Source organism: Falco biarmicus, chromosome 9 (genome assembly GCF_023638135.1).
Source record: "Falco biarmicus isolate bFalBia1 chromosome 9, bFalBia1.pri, whole genome shotgun sequence".
Lineage (NCBI taxonomy): Eukaryota > Metazoa > Chordata > Aves > Falconiformes > Falconidae > Falco > Falco biarmicus.
The window spans coordinates 44,241,561-44,267,639 of record NC_079296.1 but is presented as its reverse complement, the minus strand read 5'-3'; the positions used below and the strand labels follow the sequence as shown (position 1 = coordinate 44,267,639).

The 26,079-nt window shown below is 37.4% G+C and overlaps 1 protein-coding gene across 1 annotated transcript in view; it reads left to right on the top strand.

Moving 5' to 3' along the window:
- Window positions 1-26,079, top strand: part of NRG3 (neuregulin 3) — a 428,288-nt gene that overhangs the window by 385,908 nt on the left and 16,301 nt on the right. The window contains exons 5-8 of the mRNA XM_056352555.1: window positions 2,098-2,200; window positions 6,949-7,075; window positions 15,329-15,456; window positions 24,620-24,790. Of these exons, the coding sequence (XP_056208530.1) occupies window positions 2,098-2,200; window positions 6,949-7,075; window positions 15,329-15,456; window positions 24,620-24,790 (529 nt within the window). The remainder of the gene's footprint in view (window positions 1-2,097; window positions 2,201-6,948; window positions 7,076-15,328; window positions 15,457-24,619; window positions 24,791-26,079) is intronic.

Sequence of the window (26,079 nt, the reverse complement as noted above, 5' to 3'; positions counted from 1 at the left end):
AAAAAAAAAGTATTTAATGAGGACTTCGGTTAAAAGAAAAGCAAAATTAAGCCTCTTTACACGACTTAAATCAGTTTCTCTTAATACATATGTATTTTTTTAATTATATGCAATGTTTGAGTCAAATTACAGTTCATATGTATGTATGTTTTAGTTGTAGTCTTAGGCAGTGGGTGCTGAAATTGTTATTCTGGCAGTATAGATTAACAATTGATGAACTGGATAATCCGTTAACTATTTGCAGTGATCCATCTCAACATAAGAATTCAAAATTTGTAAGATTAGTCCTTTGTGTGCAGTGGAAATGGAAGGTGGATAACTGTGCACACAGGCTAGTAAAAACAAACAAACAAATTTAAACCCCAAACATTTAGTTCATTGCCAATGAGGATTTACTCTCTAGATCTAAATTTTATACATGCCAATGAGGAATGGGCCCAAAAGCTCTACTGGAATCAGTTTTATTGCAATGTTATCAGGATTTCCTATTGAATTACAACCTTTCCAGATATATTTTAGACATGCAAAAAGTGTAAGTTACTGTATTAACTTCTTTTTATTTTAAAATATTTAAATACTTTTAAATATTGATTTTTAAATATTTAAATACTTTTAGAGTTTCAAATTTAAATGAAAAGAAAAAAGTCCACAGCAGCTGGGGTCTTAGAAATGGCTTCTGAATCACTGTTGTGGTCTTTGAGTGAGCAAGTAAAGAATTAATTAAGAAATAAAGATTTGGTACATGTAAATTAATTTGAAATAGCTTATGAAAAAGGACTGTGGCTTTTACAAGAGGCAAATGACTAAAGGTTTCAAATGCTTTGTAACAGCACTGTGATGTTAATTCTTGAGAAATTTGTAATCACTAGTGATTAGGATACTGTATATAGTCTTCAGTCATTGTAACACCAAGAGTATTTGACTGAAGTTCCAGTTGGGTGTAGGTTTTTTCAGTATTTGCCTAGATTCGCCTTGATGTTGTCACACGATATTTTCTTCTTATAAACCCGAACATTATGAACCTGGAATTTGGTGTTACCATCACCTGCTTGACATGTGTCTGGTATTCATATTGATGGGTGGGTCAGCACAGAAGATCTCAAACCTAGAAAGGAAATGTAGGTTTGTCAGTGTACAGTGCTTGTACTGTGCTTTGATAACCCTACATATTGCTCTTCTACCTAAACTATATGAATGAAAATATTATTTAGTATATTGCATGTTTGGAGAAACTGAGTTTTTAAAATTACAATTTATCATGTTAGCACTTTGAACTAGAGAAAGAGTTGAAATAATAAAAGTAAAATATAACGCTCGAGGAGCTGTTGATAAATTGAGCATGTGAAACTCCAATTGCCTATCAGCTTCTGTCTGCTGTCATCAATGAGTGTTTTCTCTTGTTTTCTTAGCTCTTTTTTTTTTACTTTCATTTTGTTCCTGTTTTAAAATTCATTAGAAGATTATGAGATTTATTAAGGAAAATTCTCTTAAAAAAAGTAGGCTCATGAAAACAGTATCTGGTGCATTGTAGCATAGTAGTCATTGGGTTCCATCCAAGTTGATTGAATTAGTTTTTTACAGTGATGTTGTACATAAGCTTCAAGTACAGGGAATGACATGGGAGTAGGGCATTGTAATCACCGTTCAATCAAAGTAAAAACCTAGAATTTTTGGGTAGATAAAGAACTCTGAATCTTGTGGAACCTTGTGAGAGCTTTGATGGATCTTGCCTTAAGCCAGAAAAACTCCATGGTTGTAGGGCTCTTTATCCTATTGACAGTAGAATCTTTCTTAAAATAGCTGAAAAATAGCATGTAGGGCAGACAAGATATTCAACTACCCTGAATTTTATTATTATGTGTATCTCAGTGTGTATTAGAACCATTTTCTCAAAGTTTCCTAGGAGGCCACAACTCTATGAACATTATCTAGATGAGAGGTTCAGAGAAGCATCCATTCTGTTGAGGAACTGGCCAAGCCAGACCTCCAAATTTCTCCTATCTGTCCATCATTAGTGAAACCATGATGTGCTGTAATCCACTTTTCACAAGTATTGTTTTCTGATGCTTTCATAATTCTCAATTTTGCTGTTCACAGAGAGCGAAGAAGTGTACCAGCGCCAGGTGCTGTCTATTTCCTGTATCGTCTTTGGCATAGTCGTAGTGGGCATGCTTTGTGCAGCGTTCTACTTCAAAACAAAGTAAGAGCCTTCATCTAGCGTGTTTGTTATTTAGCTTCTGTCCTTTTTATGGCTTTACAATTCTTCAGTTTCTCGCCTCCTTTTGAAGCTGTTTTTATCTCTGAATAGATAGAACAGTTCCCCAGCTACACTATCTAAGTCAAAAAAAAAAAAAGAAAAAAAAAAAGTAAACAAAAGTCATGTGTTCTTGTTTCTATCTTTTGTTACCAAGAAAGAGATTGTGTCCTTTCCAGTTTGTTTTTTTTTTTTTAAATAAAAATTATGTCTTTTACTATCAGTGCGATAATCGCTTTCCTCTTTTGAAAATAAAGTTTAAACATATCATCTCCTTTTTGCATTTCATTTCATATCCCTGAATGTCCCTTTTGTTTCTGTAGGATGAGAATGAAAGTAAAGTTAGAAATGCAGAAAGAGACAAGTTCTCTGCAGATGTCTGTAACCTGTAGTTAGTAGTTGTAAACTGCTAATGTAGTTGCAAAATGAGTATCTGTATTGCACAAACACATTGACCTATCTGAGTATGGTGGAATCATCTGTACTAAACTATTTTCAACTGAAATACTTTGCACTCTATTCTCTATCTTCCTAGCCAAACATTATTTTATAATATTTACTGTTATGTGTGTAATTTGAGTTGCAAAAACCTCATAGCAATTACGTGACATGGTTGTCAGTGCCGCTGTATCTATAAATATGTTCTGTATGGTTGTCATCCTTCATTCCTGTTCCAGCTGGAGCTAATGAGAGAACACATATCTATATAAATAGTACCTGCATAAGGTTAGTCATGGTGACTGAGCATCAAATGTGGAGGTTTGCACTACTTAAGAGTTTGGATGCTTACCTGAATACCCCTTTTTAGAATTTATTTTAATGAGTAGGAAATCTGATGAGGACTACTTTTTATTTAAAAAAAAAAATCTATCAAAAAAAAGAAAAAGAAGTTGGAAAAGTCACCAAGCCTCCCCACCCCCTTTTTTTCATTCAGACTTCAGGGGAAGTTTGTGCATGATTTGAGTGAAGATTTTAGTTGGTTCATATTTCACCTTAACACTCCTACCTGTTATAATGTCTTGAGAGTTTTTGTTTAATCGTTCTTTGGACCTAGAATATGGCAGTGGTGCTAGGTGGGAGGATGCTGTGGCAGAACACTTCCTCTCTGCGAACTCCTTGGTTATAGTATAAATTGTGAGCAGAGACAGCCATTTTGCCACTGAGTTAGAAATGTCATTATGCATTTATCTGCAGAAGAAAGAAAGAAAGAAAGAGAGATTAAGGTGTTCCTGTTCTTCCTGGAAAGGCTTGGAGTTTTTGCTCACAAAGATAGATGCAGAATAGGTAGAACGGGATTGTCAGTTGGAAGAATATGTAGTCAACAACCGAGCATGGTGTGAATAATATGTCCCTCTGTTATTCACCTGTGCCTCTCTTGGTTTTGCACTGCTGTAGGGAGCGGTAGAGCTGGACTGGAACAGCCTTCAAAATACTGTGACTTTGATGAGGTGGTGGGGAGAGCTAGGTCTAAAAATAATGAGTAGAAATAATAGTTCAAAGATGAACTCACAGGGCAGTAGTGCTTCGCATCTCAGCAGGAGGTGGTGGTGTTCGGTTTGGGTTTTCATCTGCATTATAAATACGCTAGTTAAGAATTACTGGGAAGAGTTGAAGTGTGCTTATGCCAGATTCTTGGAAGTGAAGTTTGAAGAGTAATGAGAAAATGAGCACCTCCTGTTCAGTCAAGAGGTCTTACCAGATATATGAAGCACAGTAATGGTAAGGTAGCAATCAATCCCTAACTCACTGGCTGTGGCTTATCTAGCAAACTGTCCAAAAAATATATTGGAGTGTCTAGACTGGGTTGCATAGAGGCTGCATAAAACAGTATCATAACTGTGATGTTGACCAGTGTCTTAAGGATGTAAAAACCAATAAATTTAGAGTGCCTCTGCCCTTATCTTATGTTAGCTTTTAGGCAACACATTTTCAGGAGCTTCTTCATCAGGCAGATGTGTCTTGGTCATGCTTAAGAGTTGTCAAAGAATTCCTCCTCCATGGGACATAATCCGTGGGTTTAATTTGGTGTATCATACTACTTGCAGCTACAGAACCCCTGAATGGTGCACCTTTTATAAAATATATTTTCCATGAAGGCACTGACCCTGGCTTTCTTAGTCTGACAATACCTGCTGCTAGAAAGATCACTTCCCTGTGTACCATTAAATTAAAAGTCCTGATTTAAAAATAAATTCAATCTGAGGAAGTTTAGAACTATAATTAAACACTATGCCCTTTAAATTATTCCTTTTAGGGTAATCAAGAAAGTGCTGTAAGTGTCAGCAACAGAGGGAGCATACAGTAATGGGCTGCTCTTTATAGCTTAGAATTTTATAAATGACTAGTGACTTTATTTCTTGCTGAAGTAACAATACTTTATTGCCAAATAGCTCTAAAGTAGAACACATAAGGCCCATTTGTTTTGAAAACAAAATTTATAAAATAAATATATTAGTCGGTAAGTAACTTTGTATTATTCATAATTTCTAGTTTTATAACTGTGCATCCTATAGTTTGGCAAAATGAATATGCATAAACCTAATATTAATGTTAGGTTGCATGAACATAAAAGGAAATTAGTTATTAGATTGTTTCTCTCAGTAAATTGTCTTCAGGAATCTCAATTGTAATGTTAAGGATTGCAGCAGTGAAGCTGAGCATTCCAGTTTACTGAGATGTGTTTATAGATGTAGAAACAGTTCTCTAAACACAAGTTTTCTAAATAAATCCAAATTAGCATTCCAAAATCTTTTAATTTTACAAATTAAATTATTCAATTTCACTGGTTTCAAAAATCAGTAGATATCAAAAAATGTTTTTAAAAGAGATGTTTCTGAGTCAACCAATTTAATTTTCACTATAGTCCTTCAGATTATATATCTATTCAGATTATTCTGATATTAACTTTACAAGTTGTTTTGGTTAAGGAAGAAATTTGAAAGTTTAATAAGTTTTTGGGCTTCAGAAATTATTTCCTCACCCACCCATATTCATAAATCTTGCTAGTTATGATCTGCTTAGCTATACACAAAATATGCCACTCATATTTGTAACATGCTTACAATGTAATTATTTTTTTTCCATTTGCCATGCTGTTTCAAAATAGGATGTTAATAGAAACATAAAAGATACATGCAGGGTCCAAGGTTTATTGTAGTTTATACCTGGATTCAGAAAACGTGCTATAACAAATACCTACTTCTGTGCAGGTGCTTATGGCCTGTTGAATGTAAGCAAATGCTGAAATTATGCAGTGCTGATTCAGAACTAAGAGACTTAAAGGCAGAGGAAATGTCATTTATTTTAATACATTTAAAACTATATTATTAAAATTGAATATCTAACTGCGACACTTTGCACTGCTTGCTTTCATGTTGAGAGAACTTGTCCTTTCTCACAGTCTCCCCCCTTAACCACTTAAGTAATTTTCTTCTGGTTTCTTACATTTTACTGCACTAGACACAAGCTCCACTAAAAGAAGTTAAAATGACTTGTATAGTACATTCAGTGTCAAATTCATTGGCCTGAGTCAGGTAAGATGCTGCCAGACTTGACGATGTCACAAGGCTTTCAGCAGCAACATCACCAGAAATTTTTAAAAATGTTGCTGAAGCTTCTTTGCTAAAATTTCAAATTTCACTGTAGAAAGACTGTATGTCCTTTATTTCGTATCAACATTTTCTGAAATCACTTCCTCCTGAAACCGGGCTCCACGCCAATTGCTTTCCAAAAGCTGTGGTGGCATAACGAAGTGTCGCTGCTGCTGCTGGCGAGTCCTTGACCTTGCTGAATCGTTTCCAAGGCCTTTGTAGGTTTGCTGCTGGAGATGTATCTGCTGGGGAGAAAAAGGAAGGACAGGAAGGAAGAAAAGAATGAAAATAGTATTGTGGAGTTATTTCTCATGATAATTTAAAACTGATAGTCTCAGACAATGTAGCTTATCGGAAGAATAGACTCTGATAAAAGACCTTAAATATAGTTTTCTAACAGTTTTTGCCCAGCTGAGATATCTGTTTGCAGAAGATAAAAGAAATATTTAAATGAAAATTTGCTGCCTCATATCCTCAGTCAGGTACAGAACTTTAAAACTCAGTTTGTCAATATAGTGTGGCAGAAACAGAAAGCCTTTATTAATACCGTAGTAATATCCTGAACATTGTAAGTGATTCGTCTTGTGGTATTCCTTTCTCTGACATTGCAGATCATAGTATAATATGTCAAAAATGCAGCCTTAGATACCATTCTGATTTTTTTTTCCAGGTTTAAGCATGTAAGTAAAAGTTGGTCTATACAAGATACTGGCTTACAGGTCACGTCTAATCAGCTAGCAGAAATCTTTGATTCTTCGACACTTCTTTTGTGTCAATGCTTTTTTAATACTCGGGCCTATTGCAAGCTATTGTTAAATATGTAATAGATGATCTTACGAAATTCTGCACTAAAACAACTGGCATGCTGTTACAGTAATCTGAGAATAGAAGATATTTTAAATAGAAGAGCTCTTTTTTCCTTTCTTCAGCCTTACTAGAGGATGACCACTGCACTGAAATTACTAGACACTAGCAAATGAGCTCAGCTGGTTAATCTAATACGGTGAAGTTTTGAACAAAGAGAACCATGGCTATAAAAATATCATGGCTATAGTACAAGATCAAACTAGCTTTTTCTTACGTGAATTTTATTTCTCTCTGCAGGAAACAAACAAAGCAAATTCATGAACAGCTGAAAGAAACACAGAATAGGAAAACCTACAGCCTAAATGCTTCCAGCATGATGGCAAAGTCAGACTGTATGGCACAAAGCCGAGTCCAGCTGCAAAATGTAAGTAATCCTGCCAGCCACAACACTTAATAGCCTGGCTGAGTTCCTGCTGCTGATGGCAGCACATCGCCATGTTGCTATTAGCATCTGAGCAATGGGAACAAGAATTCTCACCTCTTTCATAAAATGTTTTCTATCAGGTCTGTTAATAGAAAACACCAAGGAGGGATTATTTTTTTTTTTTTCTAAAGTTATTTCAATGGATGCTGGTACATTTTGTTCATGTAATATAGCTTGCTGAGCCCCCTAGCTCTGCATCCAGCAGTGGAAATTACTGTTACAGTTTCTGGCAATACTTTGGTGCATATGTGTGGTTTATAGGTGAGATGGGGGTCCTTGATCTTAACTGATTTCAAGTCTTCCAATAATTAATGAACCTGCATGAAAAAATGTAGATCTGTCTAAGTTAGTTCAGAGTAAATTCAAAATCTAGAATTACATTTATACATGTAGACTATTGCCCAAGGCAAGACTGTGCAGACGTCTCTTTCTCCTGGGTTTTGAGTTAAAGGGGTTTTCTAATACCAGAAAGAGAATAGTTTGTTCAAACTAAATTTGAAAATTATTTAGTAATTTTCTGTGTATAGTTATATATAAGTTAATACAATCCCACAATTATGAAATGCATAAAGCTTATTTGATATAAGGAACTTGAAGAGGACTAATTTATTTAGCCCTGGGTGCAAGGTATTTTCCAATGCATGTCATTCTCTTCTCCCTGGTCACACACAATTAGTGCTGTCTTATTTGGAACAAAGTCTTTGGAACAACTGAGAAGGATCCTGGTAGCAATATAATAGGAAATCATAAAAGATGTCTTGAAGCCTTTCTAAATGCTACACTTTTTTTTTTTTTTTTTTAAAGTATCTTAACTTTGCTTAAAGGGCTGGCTACCTTATTTTCCAGATTCTGTCAAAATAATGGGAGTTTAGCACAAGAGAGCACTCTCATGCCCACTTAGCCTAAGATGACTGAACTTCTGGTTTACATGCAGTTAATGTAGAAATAAGTATAAGCCCTTTTAACCAATTCAGAGTAAGCAGAGCCTCCATGCTATGACAGAGGAGTTGTCAAAGAATTGCTTGTGTTCATGAGAAGTTTTGTTTTATAGGAGCACCACTGTGGTCATGATATGCTTTGTGGTTCAGGAAAAATGTGCTATTTCAAGAAGGAGGATAGCTTCACTAAACTGACATAATCACAGTTGTTTAGGGAACTTTGTGCAATTCTTTGTTTCATTTTCAGTTCATTCAGTCATATATTACTTATAACCCATAAAAATAAATGCTGTTGGGAGCGTTTTTGGCTTGTAATGATGGCAACAAAAGGTAGAGTTATAAAGAACTTTTGCGATCCTTTCATTCTAACATGTAAAGTAGGTCTTGGTTAACACTAAGACTTATGTTCTTTGCCTTTTTCTCACTGTAGTTCAGTGCAACATTTTGTCATCCCATGATCACAATGAGCTATCTGATGTCTTCTGAGCAGCTGACAAACACATCAACAAGCTTTATTTAAGTCTTTTTCTTTTGCCATAACAGTAGCCATAATGGCTGAAGTAGCAGTTTGTAAATTCCAGATACTAAAAATTGAGAAACATTATTATTATTTTTTTAATCCAAATTTGCTTTTCGGTTTTGAATGCTGTTCAGACCAGCATTATCAGTGCTGGTAATTAACACCGTTTTCTTGTGGCTGCTTGCAGGCAGCTGTTTTCTTCTTGCCACTAATGCATTTTCCCTTTGGGAGCAAAGATACTAAGGAAGAGAAACAGAGTGACCTTGTGCAGGATGTAGCATAACAGCACAGGTTAGTAATGGTTTCTATTGTTAGCAAGATTTTAGTGCAGGAACGCATGTAGGCACTTCATGAAATATTTACAAATCTTGGTAGATTGGAGGGGAAAAAAAGGGCGAGGCATATGGCAAGGCAGCAGAAAAGAACTCTGAAATGGCATTTTGTAAGAATGGCTGAGTGGCTTCCCATCAGAGACCAGAGATCTGCCCCGGGTGTATCTGCTGGGTGGGAAAGGGAGGGCCCAGGCAGTGGTGTGGGGAGGGGAAGGCGCCCACCGCTCGCTCCTGCGGCTCCGCTGCCGCCTTTCTGCCCATCACTGCCTGCAGGTGACCTCTCTGTGGTTTCCATCTGCAGCTCCACCCACAGGGGTCTGTGGAGAAATCTTAGTTCTCTTCATTTCCAGGAGCCAATAAAAATGTAAATAAATCAAGGGGGTTATTTTCTGTAGGCTAGGCATTCTGGTTTATGGAACACTGGAAGCTGTTCCTTTTCCCACTCCAAGTGCTCCTCTTGCATGGGAAAACTGTCGTGCTTGTATGTCACCTTTCTCTCTTTCCCTAAAAGGTTGTCCTGTATTTTTCCTCTGCCTATTTTGAATGGACCTGGTGTTGCTTTCAGGTTGTTCACCTTCCTTTTTTCTTCTATAGAGAAGAATATGTTAGTGTAGACCTGAGAATAGTTGCATAGGGTTCCTTATTCTTGATGACTATTCGAATAATGTCCATTCCGAAAAAGCCATCACATTTTGACTCAGAGGTTGCTACATTTAGTAAAGGATGCATGGATCTTTCCAAATTGCTCTAGAACGAGGTTTTACTTATTTCCCAGGACCCAGGGTGTAGCAGATAGTGTTTGAGGTGGTTTGTGGCTGTAAAGACTTTGACCAATCTACTACTTCTTATCATTCCTTTTTTTCCCTTTTTCCCTTGACTGGACATTAGGGAAAGAATTATTATTTATTACTTATTTTCAACACCCATTCTGAATATTTTTAAAATGAGAGAAGCCATGTGAATGTATCAAAATTGCTGTTAACAGAAAAAACACACATTTCACTTTTGAACCAAGTATTAAAATGAATTACAAGTTTGCATTTTACATTTTATTCTAGCCTAACTCACTTTAGTTGCAGCTGTTTGCATTACTGCAGAAAGAAAAGGACAGTGGACCTCAGTCCCCATGATATCCCACCTCTATGCTAATTAAAGCTTCTTTACATTAGTGTGTTCATAAGAACCATATACAAGGTTAAAAGCTCTAAATATTTGCCTTTAAAACACTTTCCATTTGTATCAGAATTCTCCTGCTGCATCCTAGACTACCGAGTTACTTTGCAACAATCCTTATTTCAAAAGACAGTGTTTAAGAAATGGATTTGAAGTGTTGGACATTCCCCCATGTTCATTAAACTTCCATATGGCAGGATTGCTCTTTCAGATGTGGATATTCAAATTAAGCAACAGGATATACAGGGGTAAAAACCAGAGCTGGCCAACTGAAAAATGTAGGGTTTTTAAAACTCCATTCATTTAAGAAGTTACTGGCTTTGGGGTTTTTGCCCTCTCTGGTCAGCAGGGTAAACATAAGCAAGAAAGAATGGCCACATCCCCGCACCTCCCTCAGCAAGGCCTGAGGCTGAGGAAGAACACAAGGAGTTAGGCGCCCAAGTTAAAACACGCATGCCTCCCTGTCGTTTGCTATATTGCAGGGAATGAAGCTCTTTCTTTGCATTGACAATGTTTTGAAGTAACACATGCTTTTCCTTCCCACACTCAAATGCGTTACATCTCCTCCACTGCCTTCCTTTGCTCAGTTGTGATTCTGTAAATAAGAAAAAAAAAAAAAAAAAAAGCTTGGATTTTGTCAGGACAGCTATATTCTCTCCGAACTCCTGCTGCTCATAGCTGGTAATTGTGTTCACCTGTGCTGAGTCTATTTCTCTTGGTATTGATTCCACTATTTTGTTTGGGATACAGATTAGATGGAAAATACTGTATACTGTAAGCAGGATTCATAAATAACTGTTTGAACACAGCTCCTAGTATTTCTCCTGAACTTTCTTAAAGTCCACTGCTTTCTCCAAATATTCTGGCAGCAACACACTTAATTTCTTGCTAGGTTTTCTGGCATCTTGGATTTGGATACTAATGCACTGGTAATCCTGCTATAATTCTTCAGTCAGAAAGAGATAGATGTGCTAGTTTTTAATACAGGATCTTGAAGGTACACAGGAGATGCAGCTTTATTTCACCTAATGCATGAAACTTTGGACTTCCTAGTATTATGTTCCCCTTCCCAAAGAGATTATATCCTCCTTGAGAGGTATTTAATGAATGTGCTCCACAAGACTGCAGCAGTTTGATGTCCTCATAGGCGAAAGGAAGTAAATTGTCATTCTCAGCTGCCCCTCTTAGAAAGTGCTCTCTGCCCCCTCCTACACCCTGTGCAAGGGGCAAGAGGAGGTGCTGTGGCCCTCCAGTTTTTCCGTAATTCACCAGTCTTCATGAATCTTAATTGTGCTCCTGATTACTAGCTCCTTTTGCCACGCTGACTTGAGGGTTTCTTTAAATTCTCATAACTTGACAAACATGTCATGCAACAGCAACAAAAAAAGAAACCTTGCCACTCCTTTAGTGATTCCATTAGTTGTCATTGTTGTTTAAAGTGGTCTTTTTCACCTTTGTGGATTTTAATACCTTCTCCCATCATACTAAGTGGATCTATTAATTCCCCACCACTTTCCCTTGGAGGTGGTTAATATGCTTTTCATGCTGTAGCATGTGGTTTCACTTTTCACTACACTTGTTTCTAATAGCTTGCAATCACCAGTTCCAGGTTTCTGCTATTCTTATAATGAGGGGGAAAACTGCTTTTTTTGTATCTTGTTGCCTTTTGTTGATAGTAATAGGAAATGAATTCTTTTTAGTCACTGAGATAAAAATGTGATTGATATATGTTGAGCAATAGATACACCTAAATCTTTTAAAAGATTACTGTGTGGTTTTGCCTGAGTTATGATGTGATTTATCAGCCACGATCAAGAGCAAATTTCCCATTTCTGCACCACATGACTACTTAGGAAGAGCTGCCAGGATAGACAAACTCAAATTTACTGGCTAGTCTAGAGCTACTGTAGACAACGAAACATAAGGAGAGTATGGGAACAGCTGAAAGGATGTTAAATATACCACCTGATGGGCTTTTGTGAAAGATCAACCCGTCCAGAAAAATCACTGGCTCTTTACCTCCTTGAGGCACTCGCTCTGAATGTAATTTTAAAACTGACCCCTCTGCCTTCTTGGTCCTTTTTGAAATGGTATCCCTGCATCACCTCTCTTCCAGTGCTGCATGGTTTTCTGGACTTTTTTTATTACTATTTTAGGCAAGTCATGGAGGAGGAAGAGCTAAGAAAAGCTGGGAGCAGGGATGGGTGTGTTGTTTTGCATAATACTAGGACAACAGTGTCAAGCTATTCTGTCACACTTGAGTGGCATTTGTTATCCATCGATCCTACATTTTAGAATAAAGAATACAAGGCATGGAGCAGGGGAATTACGTGCTCACAGTTGTATAGCAGGTCAGCAGCAGAGGCTGCTTTCTTGTCTCCTAGCCCAGGCTGCCTATGCAGATTTGCTTAGCTTTAACTAGCGGGGAGTGGAATTTTATTGTCAGGGAGTTGAGTAATTGTACATAACAGATGATTTTCTCCACGAAACCATGAAAAATTGAAGATTTGCAAAATGGTTTATTTTAAAATGCTATCATTATTCTTTAATTTATTTAGCCATATGCATCAGCGTTTCTCAGTAATTGCTCAAACAAGCACAAATAATTGGGCAAGAAGACAATAAACCATAAAAAAAAAAAAAAGCTTTCAGTGATGCTTTCAACCTGCTGGAACAGTCCTTTGAAAGTGTTTCACAGCTTATTCTCCAACATGGCTGAGTATTCAGCAGCTCGCAATGGTCAGAGGCCTCCAAAGAGCTCAGCCCAGATGAGAATTGGGCTGTGGAAGCAGTGGGATGGGCTCTATTGGGATACGGATGGGGACTAATCCTGTACCATACTTCTGGGGGCACAAACTGATACTGCCATCAGCTCCTCACAGAAATCTGAAGATATTTTTCTCCAGAGAAGGTCTCAGAGAAAGGATGTGGCAATTATGGTTAAGCTAAAGGAGAATAAACCCAACCATCTTTAAACCTATTAAAATGTATGAAAAATGTGATACATCCAAACAAGTTCAATTACATTGTTCAAATTCTCTGTATATTCAGACCCTGGATTTAAATTGTGATTCATGTTGTCATTGTAATTAATGTTATGGCTGTTATGGTAACTGGTAAGTAGTTTACCTGAAAATGGCATAAAAGAGATGTTTGGTTAGGGGGCAAAAATCTCCTCTGCAGGCTGTGACTGGGTGGTTCTGAGTGTTGGACCTGCAGTGTAGTTTGCTGGTCAGCATCGGAGCAGCTTCTGGGGGTCCCGGTTTTCCTCAGCTGTGATGAGGAAAGCCCCTTTATACCATCACTGCAGCCCACATCCACTTTAACTATAGATGTAGCAAAAGATGCAGCTTATCTCTAATTACCCGTTATGATTCAGTTCATACTCATGGTCTTCTAAGCCATTCAGACCATCAATTTAATATCATGAACAAACACCAAAAAAAAGGATAGAAATAGCTTCCTGGCACTAACAACCCATTCTTTACATAGCTCAAATTGATTTATTCAGGTCAGAAATAAAAGACAGTTTCACTTCTGTAGCTGGCAAGATAACTATTAAAGTTTAAAACCTTCACAGACATGAGTACCTTAAAAATTGTACTTCTGTCTGAATATTTTATCTGCAACGTTTACAAGTGACAACTAAGATCATAGTAACTGAAAGAAATAAGAGTGGAATATGTTTCTTCTTATTATTTCAGTTGTGTTTACTTCATGCATGCGGCAACATTTTGCATATTGTCACTCTCGTAGCTTTGCCTTCAGAAGCACGTAAGCAGTGATTTGAGCTGTGTTTGTGTGGGTATTTCACACAGCAGAAAGAGGGAGGAGAGCACTGGAGAAAAATTGGAAGGTCTGTTATTTTATCTATAGAAATCGGTCATAAGTCTGAGTAGATGGACCAAAATTGCCCATTTTTAAAAGAGAGTAATCTTGTATGACTTTCTTTTTTGATTTTGCTGAAGTCTGGGGAAATGTAGATAATAAGTGAGAATCAGAAAATAATTCTGTATTTTTAAGGAGTTATTGGTCATTTGTTAGACAACAAAATAGTTATGAAGAACTGTACTTTGAAAGAAATCTTCCTATCTTCTCCACAAATGTTTATCCTATTGCATCATAGCATGGCGGTTTTCACCGCTGTGATTTTTTAAAAGATCATTATTATTTTGCGTTTTCTGTTTAAAATATTTAATCACATTACAGCTTCCCCAATACTAGTTTATTGTAAAGATAACGTGTATCTCTAGGTATCTAGTAATAGAGATACAAACTCAATACAGAAGGAAATGGATTAAAGAAAAATAGACCATTTATTTTTAGTACAGGTCATTGTAATGCAATGTAAAAAAAATCTGCAAGGTGCAGTATTTTTCATACCTGAGTGGAAATGTGGGTTAAGCTCTCATTTATCTGACATATCACCCAGTAACCACTAACAACACTGATTCTATCTACTTCCAAGCCAAAATGCAGCTTTTTTTATATACTTTGAATTTCTGGTTCCATTCAGGATCAGAGACCATTTTTGTAGAATTTTCAGTTGAATCACAAAGCAAGAAGAAGGAATTCTGTTCTCATTCATGTCCGGTGTCTGCTCTACAGACCTTTGTGCCTCCCTGTGTGCCCAGAGCCTGCCCTACGCCTACAACTGTCACAACAAGAATTATGTTTACACCGTTCTTACTAGCACAGATACTCCCAGGTCAAAAGTTTCAGACTTACTCAGAAGGGATATCTTGCTCTACAGATAAGATTCGCATATTTTTCTTACCTGATGATACAAATGCTGTCTCAGTTTGGTTCTCATAGTCATGCATGCTGATGAAAGCAGGGTTTGACTGAGATCACCAAATGACCCAAGAAGGTGTTGACCGTCCTGTGATATGTGTTTTGTGATCTCTGTCTCTGCATGGACAGTCGCGAAAACAGGCTTTTAGTCGAAGGGATCAGTGTTCCCTATCATTATGGGCAGATCAGTCAGTAATTTTGCTACTAATGCGGATATCATCATTTTGATGTGGAGAAGGTAATGGGGGATAATGAGTAGCAGCACTTCCTGCTGTGTAAACAATAGTGAATGAACGTATTACCTGCAATGCCTAATTTTAATTTAAAAATGCATTAGAGTGCTCCTTACCCTGCTCCAGTATGAATTCTGATTGAATAGCATCATCAATGTACTTTGCCTTTTGTGTATTAATTAATTTTATTCTCTGTGCTACAGTATTCAAAAACAGATAGGCATCCTGGGCCTATTCTGCACAAAGTTATGGAGTCTAGTTTTTCAGGCCCTCAGTCTTTCCCAGAGGCCTTGTCTCCCGACAGAGGAACCCAGCCCATCAAGCAACATAGGTAAGCAAACAGCCGTCTGATGGGAGATTTGGCAGGCGGCCGAGGGATGTCGCTGAGCCGGTGATATGTGTGCAGGATTATTGCGCGCTGTGACTAGGGGAGATGCGGAATGGTATGCTACCAACACAGCCTCAGCCGACTCATTAAACAGATGTCCAAGCATTTTCTTAGCTGCAGACATAAAAGGCAATCAAAATGCTTGCCGACTTTATCTGTGTTTTGTAAAAATCCTAGAGGAAGCATTTAAAGATACCATCCAAGCTGTAGACACAAACCAGTGAATGAAACAACTGTAGTTTGAGAAACCATTAAAACAAGACTTTCCTTATCGATGTTCATAAAGTTAATGACACATTTGCTGCAGAAAGATATGGCTGCGAACTTCCAGCCTTCCTCGCTGTTTCTTAAAAACAAGTAATACTTGAAATGAATAACGACTTATTTATGAACACATGGTGGCCTTTGAAAACCAGTATTTAAAAAGTTTGGATAGTTGTTTCCAAGAGGCAGAAAAGAGGAAAGTCACCCATCACTGGATGGCATTTGGATTAGAATTCTGTTTATAGCCCTTTTGGATGAAAAAGAATGCAGGTGCTTCATTATGGGACTAGAAACCAAGCTCGTATCTGGTATGAGCAATAGTGTTGGTGGAATGGCAGTGGTAACATCTGATCCAAAGCACAGAGAGAGGAAAACAAAAGGCTGAGAAAAATAGTTCAGAATTTTTTAGCTAGATGATCCGTAGGGGAAAACATTTATTAAAAAGGACATCAAAAAAAAAATTACTAATAAAAATTCTGGGGTTGCATGAGGTTATGATCTAGCTTCTGTGGTATTTGGTGCATTTTCAGTGCAGTCCCCCAGTCAGCTACATGTTCCTTCTCTTTTAAATGAATTATTTGCTTAACCTAGCAAAGTGCAGCATATGAGCCAGTAGGGAATATTTGGGTCCTATCTACTTTTACCTTACTTAAGGCTGTAATTTGGCATGAGAAAAATGATGCCACCTGTCATGTCAGATCCATTTGTCAGGGCTTATTCCTTATTGCATAGAGATTTTCAAAATATGCTTAGTAATTTTACCGAACATAGATGAACTATGGAATTGTTGCCTACAATGCTTTCCACGGAAGTTCTGGGAGGAGTTTTATCTCCATTTAGTCAAAAGGTGACGTTCGGAAAAAACACAGTGACATTCCCTTACCTTTAATAACATGATTGCAATATCCAAGTTTAAAATGTTTTAGGTGCTGTACCATGACATTACCTAAGCTTAAAATTGTGGAAATAAATCAAAGACTGAAAATATTCTTTCTGGTTATGAACGTCACTTAAAATAAAAGCTGAATAACAATCTAGACTTGCTGTTTTCCATAGGGAAATTACAGAATAAACTACACTGAATTTACAGTGAACTAATGCAGAATCACAGATTGCGCATTTTAACACCTTTGCACACAAAATCTCTTTTCAAGGGGGGTGGGAAAAAAAACACACCCACCCCAAAAAAAAAGGCAAAAAAAGCAAACAAAAAAACCCCACACCAAAACAAAAACCTCAAAAACAAAACAACCCAACAGTCATCTTATTTGCAGATGTCAACCACTGGACTATCTCAAGAGTCTTCAGGACTGTTTTAAGATGTGCAATGACTAGCTTAATTTATAAAGAATTATTGCATAGTTAAGATTTATTGTAAAAGGCCCCTGCTTTATAAAACATGCAACAAACTTGAACATTTAAGACTTATAAGGCTGTCTTTAATGCATGCACCCTGTGACAGCTTCCTAATTTAATTTCTAAATAGTGTTTGATGTGGCCAAATGAGGAAACCTTTTTTTACTGGGACACGTTTTGTCATAAACATCCCTTCATTCCATTGCAAACCTGAAAGAAGCCTGGAAAAATTACAGCGGCTTTGCAGGTTCTCTGTTTATGTTGCTTTAAAACTATATTATTGTTTTATTTCTGCTTCCTGCAGAAATATTTTGTTCCACATTCAGACCTATTTTCTCTGCTGGTGTTTTCAAGGGCACTAATGATGGGTGATCATTTCTTAAAATCAGGAGCTGTCTGTTTCCAGTTCCTAAAACAAATACAATTTTGGCCTGGCAGTAAAATTATCAAGGTGGGGAGTCATTTGTGGTTGCTGAAATTCAACTGACAGAGATCACCTAGTTATTTCAAGCAGATTACTAGATAATACAAATTTTATGTCTCTACCAGCCTCAGCTGCACGCAAAGAGTGACTGCAGAGATTGAATTGAAAATTAGAGTCTAATCTGAATCTCACTCTTAAAACATTTCACCTGTATTATGCACTGTTATTATGGTAGAAGAAATTTACATCATCTGCTTGCATATGTAAAACAACTCCTACTGTGGTCAGAACTGGAAAATAACAAATGTGTTTAATCAGTAAACTTCCTGTGAAGTATACAATGCGCTCAGAAATTCATCTCAGATTATCTGTTGATTTTAGTAAGAGACCCCATACTATTTTGATTTCTAACAGAGAGAGAAACAAATTAGAGGTTTTTTTTAATTATGGGATTGAGTTGTGATCCCTTTGAATAGCAGTTTTCTTGGTAATTAGTCATTCTGACTTTCATTCATTGATTCAGTCATCATTGATTTTAGAGGGATTCATTTCACAGAATGCCATGATGAAAGCCAAACGCAGAAGCTTTCAGCCTAGAGCAGTTGTATTGTCTTACAAAAATGCCACCATAGGACAAACTTACTCTAAAATCTGAAATAATTTGCCTTTGCATTTTTAATGAACTTCTAACACCATGAAAACCACAGTAAAAACAATTTTTCGATTTAGTAACCGTTTTTATTCTTTATGCTCCCAATATAATTGATTCAGTTGAAATTAAAAGAAAGAATAAATTAAAGTTATTCTGTTAATAAGGCTATTAAATTTCAAAGAACAAGTATTGATAAACTAAAGCAACTAAGAATGTAAGGGCAGAGGAAGCCAGAAAGGGCGAAAGTATGAGCAATCTGCTGTTTTCGCCAGGAAAGGACATAGATTTCTGGAGAAACGTACTGAAGAGAATGCCTAAAAGGAATGGGATGTAGGGAAAGAAACAAACTATATCACAGAGGGCAAGAAGTCGTGCTTGAAGTGAACATTTCCAGGAATCATTGAGAGTTAAGAATTACTGGTAATGTTGAAAGCAATCAATTGTTCTTGCTGTATAAAGAAAAGGGCTGCTATGCAGGAAGAAGCATACCTGATGGTGGGATAGAGATAACAGATGAAGCAGTTAGGGCAATCCTGAATGAATATATTTCATTTTTCAGTTGGGCTGCTTGTTTGAGGATGAAGGTAGAATGGGAATAGAATCAAATGTATGAAAAAAAGATGTTACTGCAGTCAAGGTGGAAGTAAAATCCAGAAATCAAAGCCCTCAAGTCAAGATGGTCTGATTAATCTTAATCAAAGAAGTCTGGAAGGAGAAATGGCTCTTGAAAATTCAAGTCTGGTAGCAAAATCTATCAGAATGGGAGCTGTGCTGTGTGACGATGGAATAGCAACTGTCTAATATTTAGGAAGAGGAAAACGTATTGAAGGAACTGAAAACCTATTATGTATTATGTTGAATTAGACTAGTCAAGTCTTTAGGACAGATTCTTTGGGTAGATAAAAAAAGGCTAAAAATTATCATGAGGTTTACCAGAGCAGCTCTTGCAACATTAACTGATGACTTTTTTTTTTTTTTGCATTTGATGTAGGTGAGCTAGATCTTTACACAGCCTCAGTCCACATTTGTTGTCACGTGTGTATAATGCCTATAATAGAAGAAAGTAAGCAGGAAAACTATGATGCAGATACACAGAGATGGTTAAAAGGGAGATAGTAAGGAGTTATGCTGAGAGGGTAAACACTGGGATGGAAACATTCACCTATGGAGCACTAATGAAGCTCTCAAATTAGTCAGTATTGGGGACAAATTTTGTTTAATGCTTTTGTGCATGGCTTTGGCGCAAAGAAGTTGGAACATACTGAAAAGTGTTAAAAGACAGTACAGATAAGGATCTCTATATAAAGAATTAATTTAATCACTTTAAAGAGTGGCATAATAGAGGTGGATTGAAGTTCAGCTGTACTAAATACAAGGTCAGGCATTTGGGAACTAATAAAATTTAAGAAAAAAATGAGAGAGAAAAGTTTCAGTATATGTTACTTGGTCAAAGGATAAGCAAGTCACAAAGTGATGCATCTGTGGAAAAGTTATATGGGATAAGAGGAATTATTAATCAAGACGTCCATCAGAAAGTCAGAAACATTAAAAGCACTTCAGACACTGTTGGCACTTCGTTTGAATATAGCATGAGAATACCACCACTATCATCTCACCTGGTTAAAGTGACCTCCTGATTACTACGAACTCAAATTGCATTCACGAGCTAGTGTGAGGAATGAATGACCTGTGTTCCACAGAAAGCCTTAGTCCGTCTCATTTCAGTCCTCAGAACACTGAAAAGAGTATATGACTGCTGCTTATAAATACATCAGAGAAAGCATAATGAGAAGTAAATGAAGGACTATGGTGACATATATGACAAATAGGTGCACACTCATCATAAATCAATTCAAGTTGAAAAGAATCCTCAATGCATTCAATATGGAACAACTTTCTGGTCTGGAGTAGTAGCCTGGATATCATTATAGCTTTAGGATGGAGGTGAGTATAATGATGAAGTTATGGCAGATAATTAAACTGTGCCACTGAGGTACCTTCACACGCTCCGTTCCCTTTACCTTTTGTATGTATCTTCTGGTGGAACCAGGGTGGTGATCAGATGATATGCGTAGTGTGGAAGGATTTATGTAGAGTTGCAAAGCCCTCAGTCAGCTCCAGCACATGCTTTTGCCGAATACAAGAATACATAAAGGAAGCAACAATGCTCCCATTTCAGAAATCCAGAGTAGATTACTAGATATAGGCTGGCTGCTGGAAAGCTTCTTCTGCACATGCAAAGGGAGAAGAGGTTTTTCCAAACAACAGGCTGCAGTCCCACTCCATCACCTGGGCTGCGAACCAGACCAGCTGTAATGGTTCATAAACACAAGCTAGGAAACAGAAGTCATCGTGCCATTGTAGATGAGATGTTTTCCTAGACAGTAATCATGCACCGAGAGAGTACACGATTACTTTGCCGAGGCAAGGGAAAGAGTGATGTTTAAATGCTTGGGATACAGGATGCTACAGAGAAAAAAAGGGTAAAAACTATTATGTTCAGTTCTCACGTGTCACAGCTTTTTTTGACATAATAATCTCCTTACAATCTCTGTGATAATTTAATCACATACAGCTTTGTTGAAGTCCCAAACGTTAACTTTCTGCGTTTGGGGAGGTGTCTATGCTATAGGTCGTGCTTATGGTGTGTCATTCTTTTAAACAGTCTGACAAAAGGGCTTCATGATACAACGTTATTGTATGGTATTTATTGAGAGATGCTTATGTTCTCAGGTATAACAGATCCTTTTTATTAAAATTGCAAATTGGTTGAAAGTCTGAATAGTTGATCTGTACAAATGTTAACAGTGGATTGTCTAACTTAGCCTAAAAATGTGACTCCCAGGGAATATCAGAACACACTGTCTATCTGGCACCTAGCTCTGTCAGTGGGTATCTAGGTGCTGTTTCTGTTTTGCAAGGACTAAATCCATCATTTCAACACTAATGCTTGCACCTCATGATCAGTAGATAGTATAGTATGTAATATAATGTACCTCTCTGTATAGTTTTTGCAGGTACAGAGGCAGAGTATTTAAAATCAATTTTAGAACTTTCCTTCCTCCCTCAACTTTGCATCTTTCTTTTCATGAATTACGGTCATGAAAGAGGAGGAAAGAAGAAGTAAAATAGATACACACACAACCATGTACATCAAGACTATTTCTGTAGCTCAATTGTGCTTATTAAACAAGGGAAGGATTGGGATCCCATCTAAAGTTTTAACACTTTAATTGTCATCCTCTTGATAATGCTTTTCATGTTCTGTTGACAAAGTTACTTCTGAATATGTTGATAATGTGATGTATACTCAATTTTGTTTAGTAACTAACTAAAAAGCAGTGCAGGAGGATTCCCAGAGTTCCAGTAAATGTGCTGCAAGTCTCTTTTCATGAACACAGTTAACTGCACTTGGGAGTTGTGTACGTGCCTTGAGTAAAGAATACCCCACCTGCTGAAACAGACTTGGTTTGTACTCGCTTGCTCAACCTAAATAAAATTTTCACACAGAACAATTTGCAACAATGAATCCCAGATTCTTAATTAACTTTTGAGATGGTTGAACTACTTCTTTCAAACCATTAATTCATCAGAACTGTGTTTCTCCCTAGTTCATGCATTATTTGTTAACCAGTTTAAGCATATTCTGATTTTTGTTTTTCTGGAGTAATTGATCATTAGATTTTAAAGACATTTCTGCTACAGCTTTCCTTCTGCGTCAGTTTTATTCAGCAGCTCAGTTATGTGAGCTGGTTCCTTTTATCCAGTTAGATTAGAGTACAGAGAAGAAGAAACCATAACAGTGGCTAAAGGAGGATAAATTCCCAGAAGAAATCCACCAAAAGGCATTGTGTGTCTCAGAGAGAGAGGGACATTTCATGTGAGCAATAGAACAGAAGCCTGAGGGGGACTCTAGTAACGTTTTCGGAGGAAGAGTATGCTGATGTTCACAGCAGTTTTGTGAAAAAGGAAAAACATGGTTATGCTGGAGTTACTTTTTCACAGAAGTTTTAACAAAAATGGTTGCTATCTTGGCCTTGGTGCTTCAACAAATGAGTGTTGTCCTGCATCTTGCAGCTGCACTGCCTGTAAATATTTCCCTGCTCTTCTGAGTGAATTTGTCTCATCCCTGACCACAGATTATTTTTGTCCATTTTCCCCTCCCTTTTGTCTGTCAGAAATGTTGAAAGCGTAAGAAGCTCACACTAGCCACAAAGCGATTGCTTAAGCTCTGAGGGTGCTGGAGCTGCTGTGATTGCAGGACGACGCTGGCACGGGCCAGATGCCTTCAGTGTGACCAGCCCGCGCGCCGTTAGCAGCCCGTAGTGCCTAGTGTTTGGTGCAGCAATGAGAGTTGCAGTGCAGGTTGGAGGAAGTCCAAACAGGTCATTTCTATGCATCTTCATGGAGGTTCATACCAGTTATCTCCAGTATACCTGTATGTGTTGAAATTATGTCTATTACAAATGCAGAGCTTTTGTGAATTTGCATGCGCACATTATTAGATGGGAGACCACGTGCTCTTATCCAACAAGGGAGGTGCACAAGGGCATCGATCCAGCCACAATTAAACAGTGCCTTTCTAGTTTTGAATTTTTATCAGTCTAAAGTCTGTTAAGTTAATCAGTTTGTTGACTTTTGTAGTACATTGATGAATATACTGTGATCAATAAAACCCCCTGATGTTCATTATCTGTCACAAATTATTCATTCAACTGCATCTTTGAAAATCACCTGCTTTAATAACCTCAGAATCACCCGAGCAGAAATTGTCAATTTTTTTTTTGTGACGTGGTAGGGTTATTTTACAGAATATGAACTGTAACTCACTACATGAACTCAGCCTTCAGAACTGAAAGGCCAGTACTTCAGGTTTTTAAAAAAGGTTTTTCACAACCTCCTTAATAGCTAAAGAAAAATCTATTTAAGGAAGTATCAAAAATCCTTGAGGGAGTGCTATTGCTATGGGTTATTGATCTTTTCAATTAAAAAGCACCAGGAAAGTAAAAGTGTGGAAAAGAACAGAGTGAAGACTGTGATGGAACACTGCTAAGCGGAGCAGTAGGATAGAGACTGTTGAATTTATTTCTTGTGTTTAGACTTCGTGGTTGAAAAGATTGGTTTTAATGGAAATGTACACTCCAAGAGAATTTGTCCAAGAGAATTTGTCCAAGATACTTGGTCCAAGCAAGAATTGCTTTGGGAGTAGATGTGGCCCTAACTATAAATAAAGTTCCCACTAGGTGTAAAATGCAGATTGCTTTTAAGTCATGTTATAATAGGAAAAAAGAAGTAAATTTATCAAAAGTCTTTTGCAACAGCTGAATTGTATCAGAAGTTGAAATTATTCACGTAACCAAAAATAATGACTCTCAAAAAGCATCCACAAAACCTATATTAAACTGTCATTAAGGTTGTAACAGAGTATTAGGTAATATGTCTGCATTTCTGAGAGCCAGGAGGTGTCAAGAGAAATAGGAGTAGCTGGAAAATGAACAGCCAGTCACACTGTGCAATACAGCGAGCTGGTAACAGCAGAAGTAGGTTATATCTTGCCTTAATTCTGTGTTGCTTTATTTTTGCATTAGCAGCAGCTGAATTTATGGTTAATATACCAAAACTATGGATCCTAGATACCTTTTAATTCCTGCAGGTAATGGAAAAAATCCATTCTCCTTCCAAAACACTACAAAATATGTTTACAAAAGCCATTTTCTAAAATAAGTAGAAAACTATTACTTGTTTTTATCATATTCCACTTTGTGTTATATTACATAAAGAAACAACACAGTATTTATCCATGCATATAAACCAGAAAGCAATCTGTATATAAAACAAGAATAAAACAATATAGAAAAGACATTTTGTTTGACATGGAGAAAACATGTCGCAGATGGTTTTTTCAAGCTGCAGTTCTTAAGCCTCACTTACATTCCTCACTTATATTTTTTTCCTGATTTAATGTTGTTGCATCAGGAAGCAGCACCTAGCGGGCTGATAGATGATATAATGGGCTGTCGATTTAAGACATGATTTTGAGCTGAGCTGTAGGTATGCTGGAGCTGTGCTGTTTGCCTCTACTATCTGAGGAGTCAGCTCTATATAGCAGGATTATGGTATGCAGCATGGAAAAAAAGAAGCATCCTTCACCCAGTACAAGGAAACGTTTAACATGCCATGCAATTATTTTCATTCCTAGAAGAAAGACAATGTATTAAATATGGCATAAACAACAGCTAACTGTGGATTTTAGTATTATATTTCCACAGAGAATTTCTACTGATGTCATAGACCGCCACAGCAAAGTTTATAAAAAGTAATCCGTGTGCTACTAAACCTGAATCTTTACTTTGCAGAAGTTAACACTTTTGCTGTGATAATTTTTACTGTACTCTTGGTGTTGTTCCTAGAAGTCTCTCTTCATGCTGCAGCCCAGGACAAAAAAGTGGGATGCTACATAGAAATGCCTTTCGGAGGACTCCTCCCTTACCTCGGGGTAGGTTCAATGGAATTACAGGACCAGCATATCAACAGCTAGAAGAGTCAAGGATCACAGACCAGGACACAGTACCTTGTCACGGGTAAGTAACAACGCAACTAAGTGAGCCAGTTTGTGAGTAGCTACTGCTACGTGGCTGATGTGCTTTGCCATTACAGTCCTTCCAACTTTGTTGTGTACTGTACATCCAGGGTTTATAGTACTGAAAGCAGAAGAATGTTTTCAGCACTCTTGGAAGGTAATATGTTTTTATTTGGCTGGCTGCTTATTTTAAGCCTTTCAAAGGCTGTAGCAGGAGTGATTAGAACAAACTGTGAGTGATTGCCAACGTTACCCTTTTTAACTGATGCTTTTTCTAGTGGTGTCAATGATGCTATAGTAACTTATGCATGGCATTTTTTTCTTCCATCGGTACTCAGCAAATAAAAGAAAATAATTCAGAAGTCCAACTTTTACAGTTTTTTAAATAAATCAATGTATGTTGCGCAGTGTGTTTGCTGTAGACTGAAGACGAATCACTTCATGCGTGTTTGTCTTTGAAAATGCACAAAGGATCCAGTATTTTTCCTTTGTTTAATTCAGCTTATTAGAATATTGAGTGTGAGCTCCAGCTGTACGTAAGGTCTGAATTTCAGAAGTGCTCCTGAGCACCTACAGCTGCCTTTGAAGTCTTGCAATTGCTGAGGTATTTTGCATAATATTTACGTATCCCTATGGATTTCCAAAGCCTTTCCAGAATCACTACGAACATATCTAAAACTAGAAGTGATACCTGGAATGGAATAAAACAACACCAGTTTCATTTGGGCACATGTAAGTCACAGCTAAGTGCAGCAGAGCAAGCAGTCACGCTCTGAGAAGGTAGCTGTACATCTTTGCATCGGAACTGGCTTTACGAAGCATGGAACTGAGGTCACCAACGTGTTTAATTTTCCTCAGGAAAAAAAGGAGTTACTATCACTGTCCCCTGCTGGCAAATGACAGCCACAGTCGCCGGTGGAGAATAAGGGTGGTTACGCATGTGTGTCGTTGCGTGCGTGGGCACACAGGCAGGCGTGCTTCACCCCACGCCTCCCTCCCTCACCACGCTTCCCAACCTGCAGCACGACTGCCCGGCCTGGAGAGGGGGACTTGGCTGGCTAAATATTTTCTAGCTGAATCTAAACAACAAAGTTGACCACAGTAATGAGGCAAGGCAGACCAAGAACAGGGCTTACCTAGGAAGGGAAGAAGCAAAGCCGCAAAAGGTGACTTCTTTTAAAAAGTACAAATTTGTCTCATACTTCTTTTGTCATTACTATTTGCTGCTTCTAAGAAAAAACTTGTTTATTACTTCTTGCAGTAAATGTATTACTGTCCATTTGTAGCATA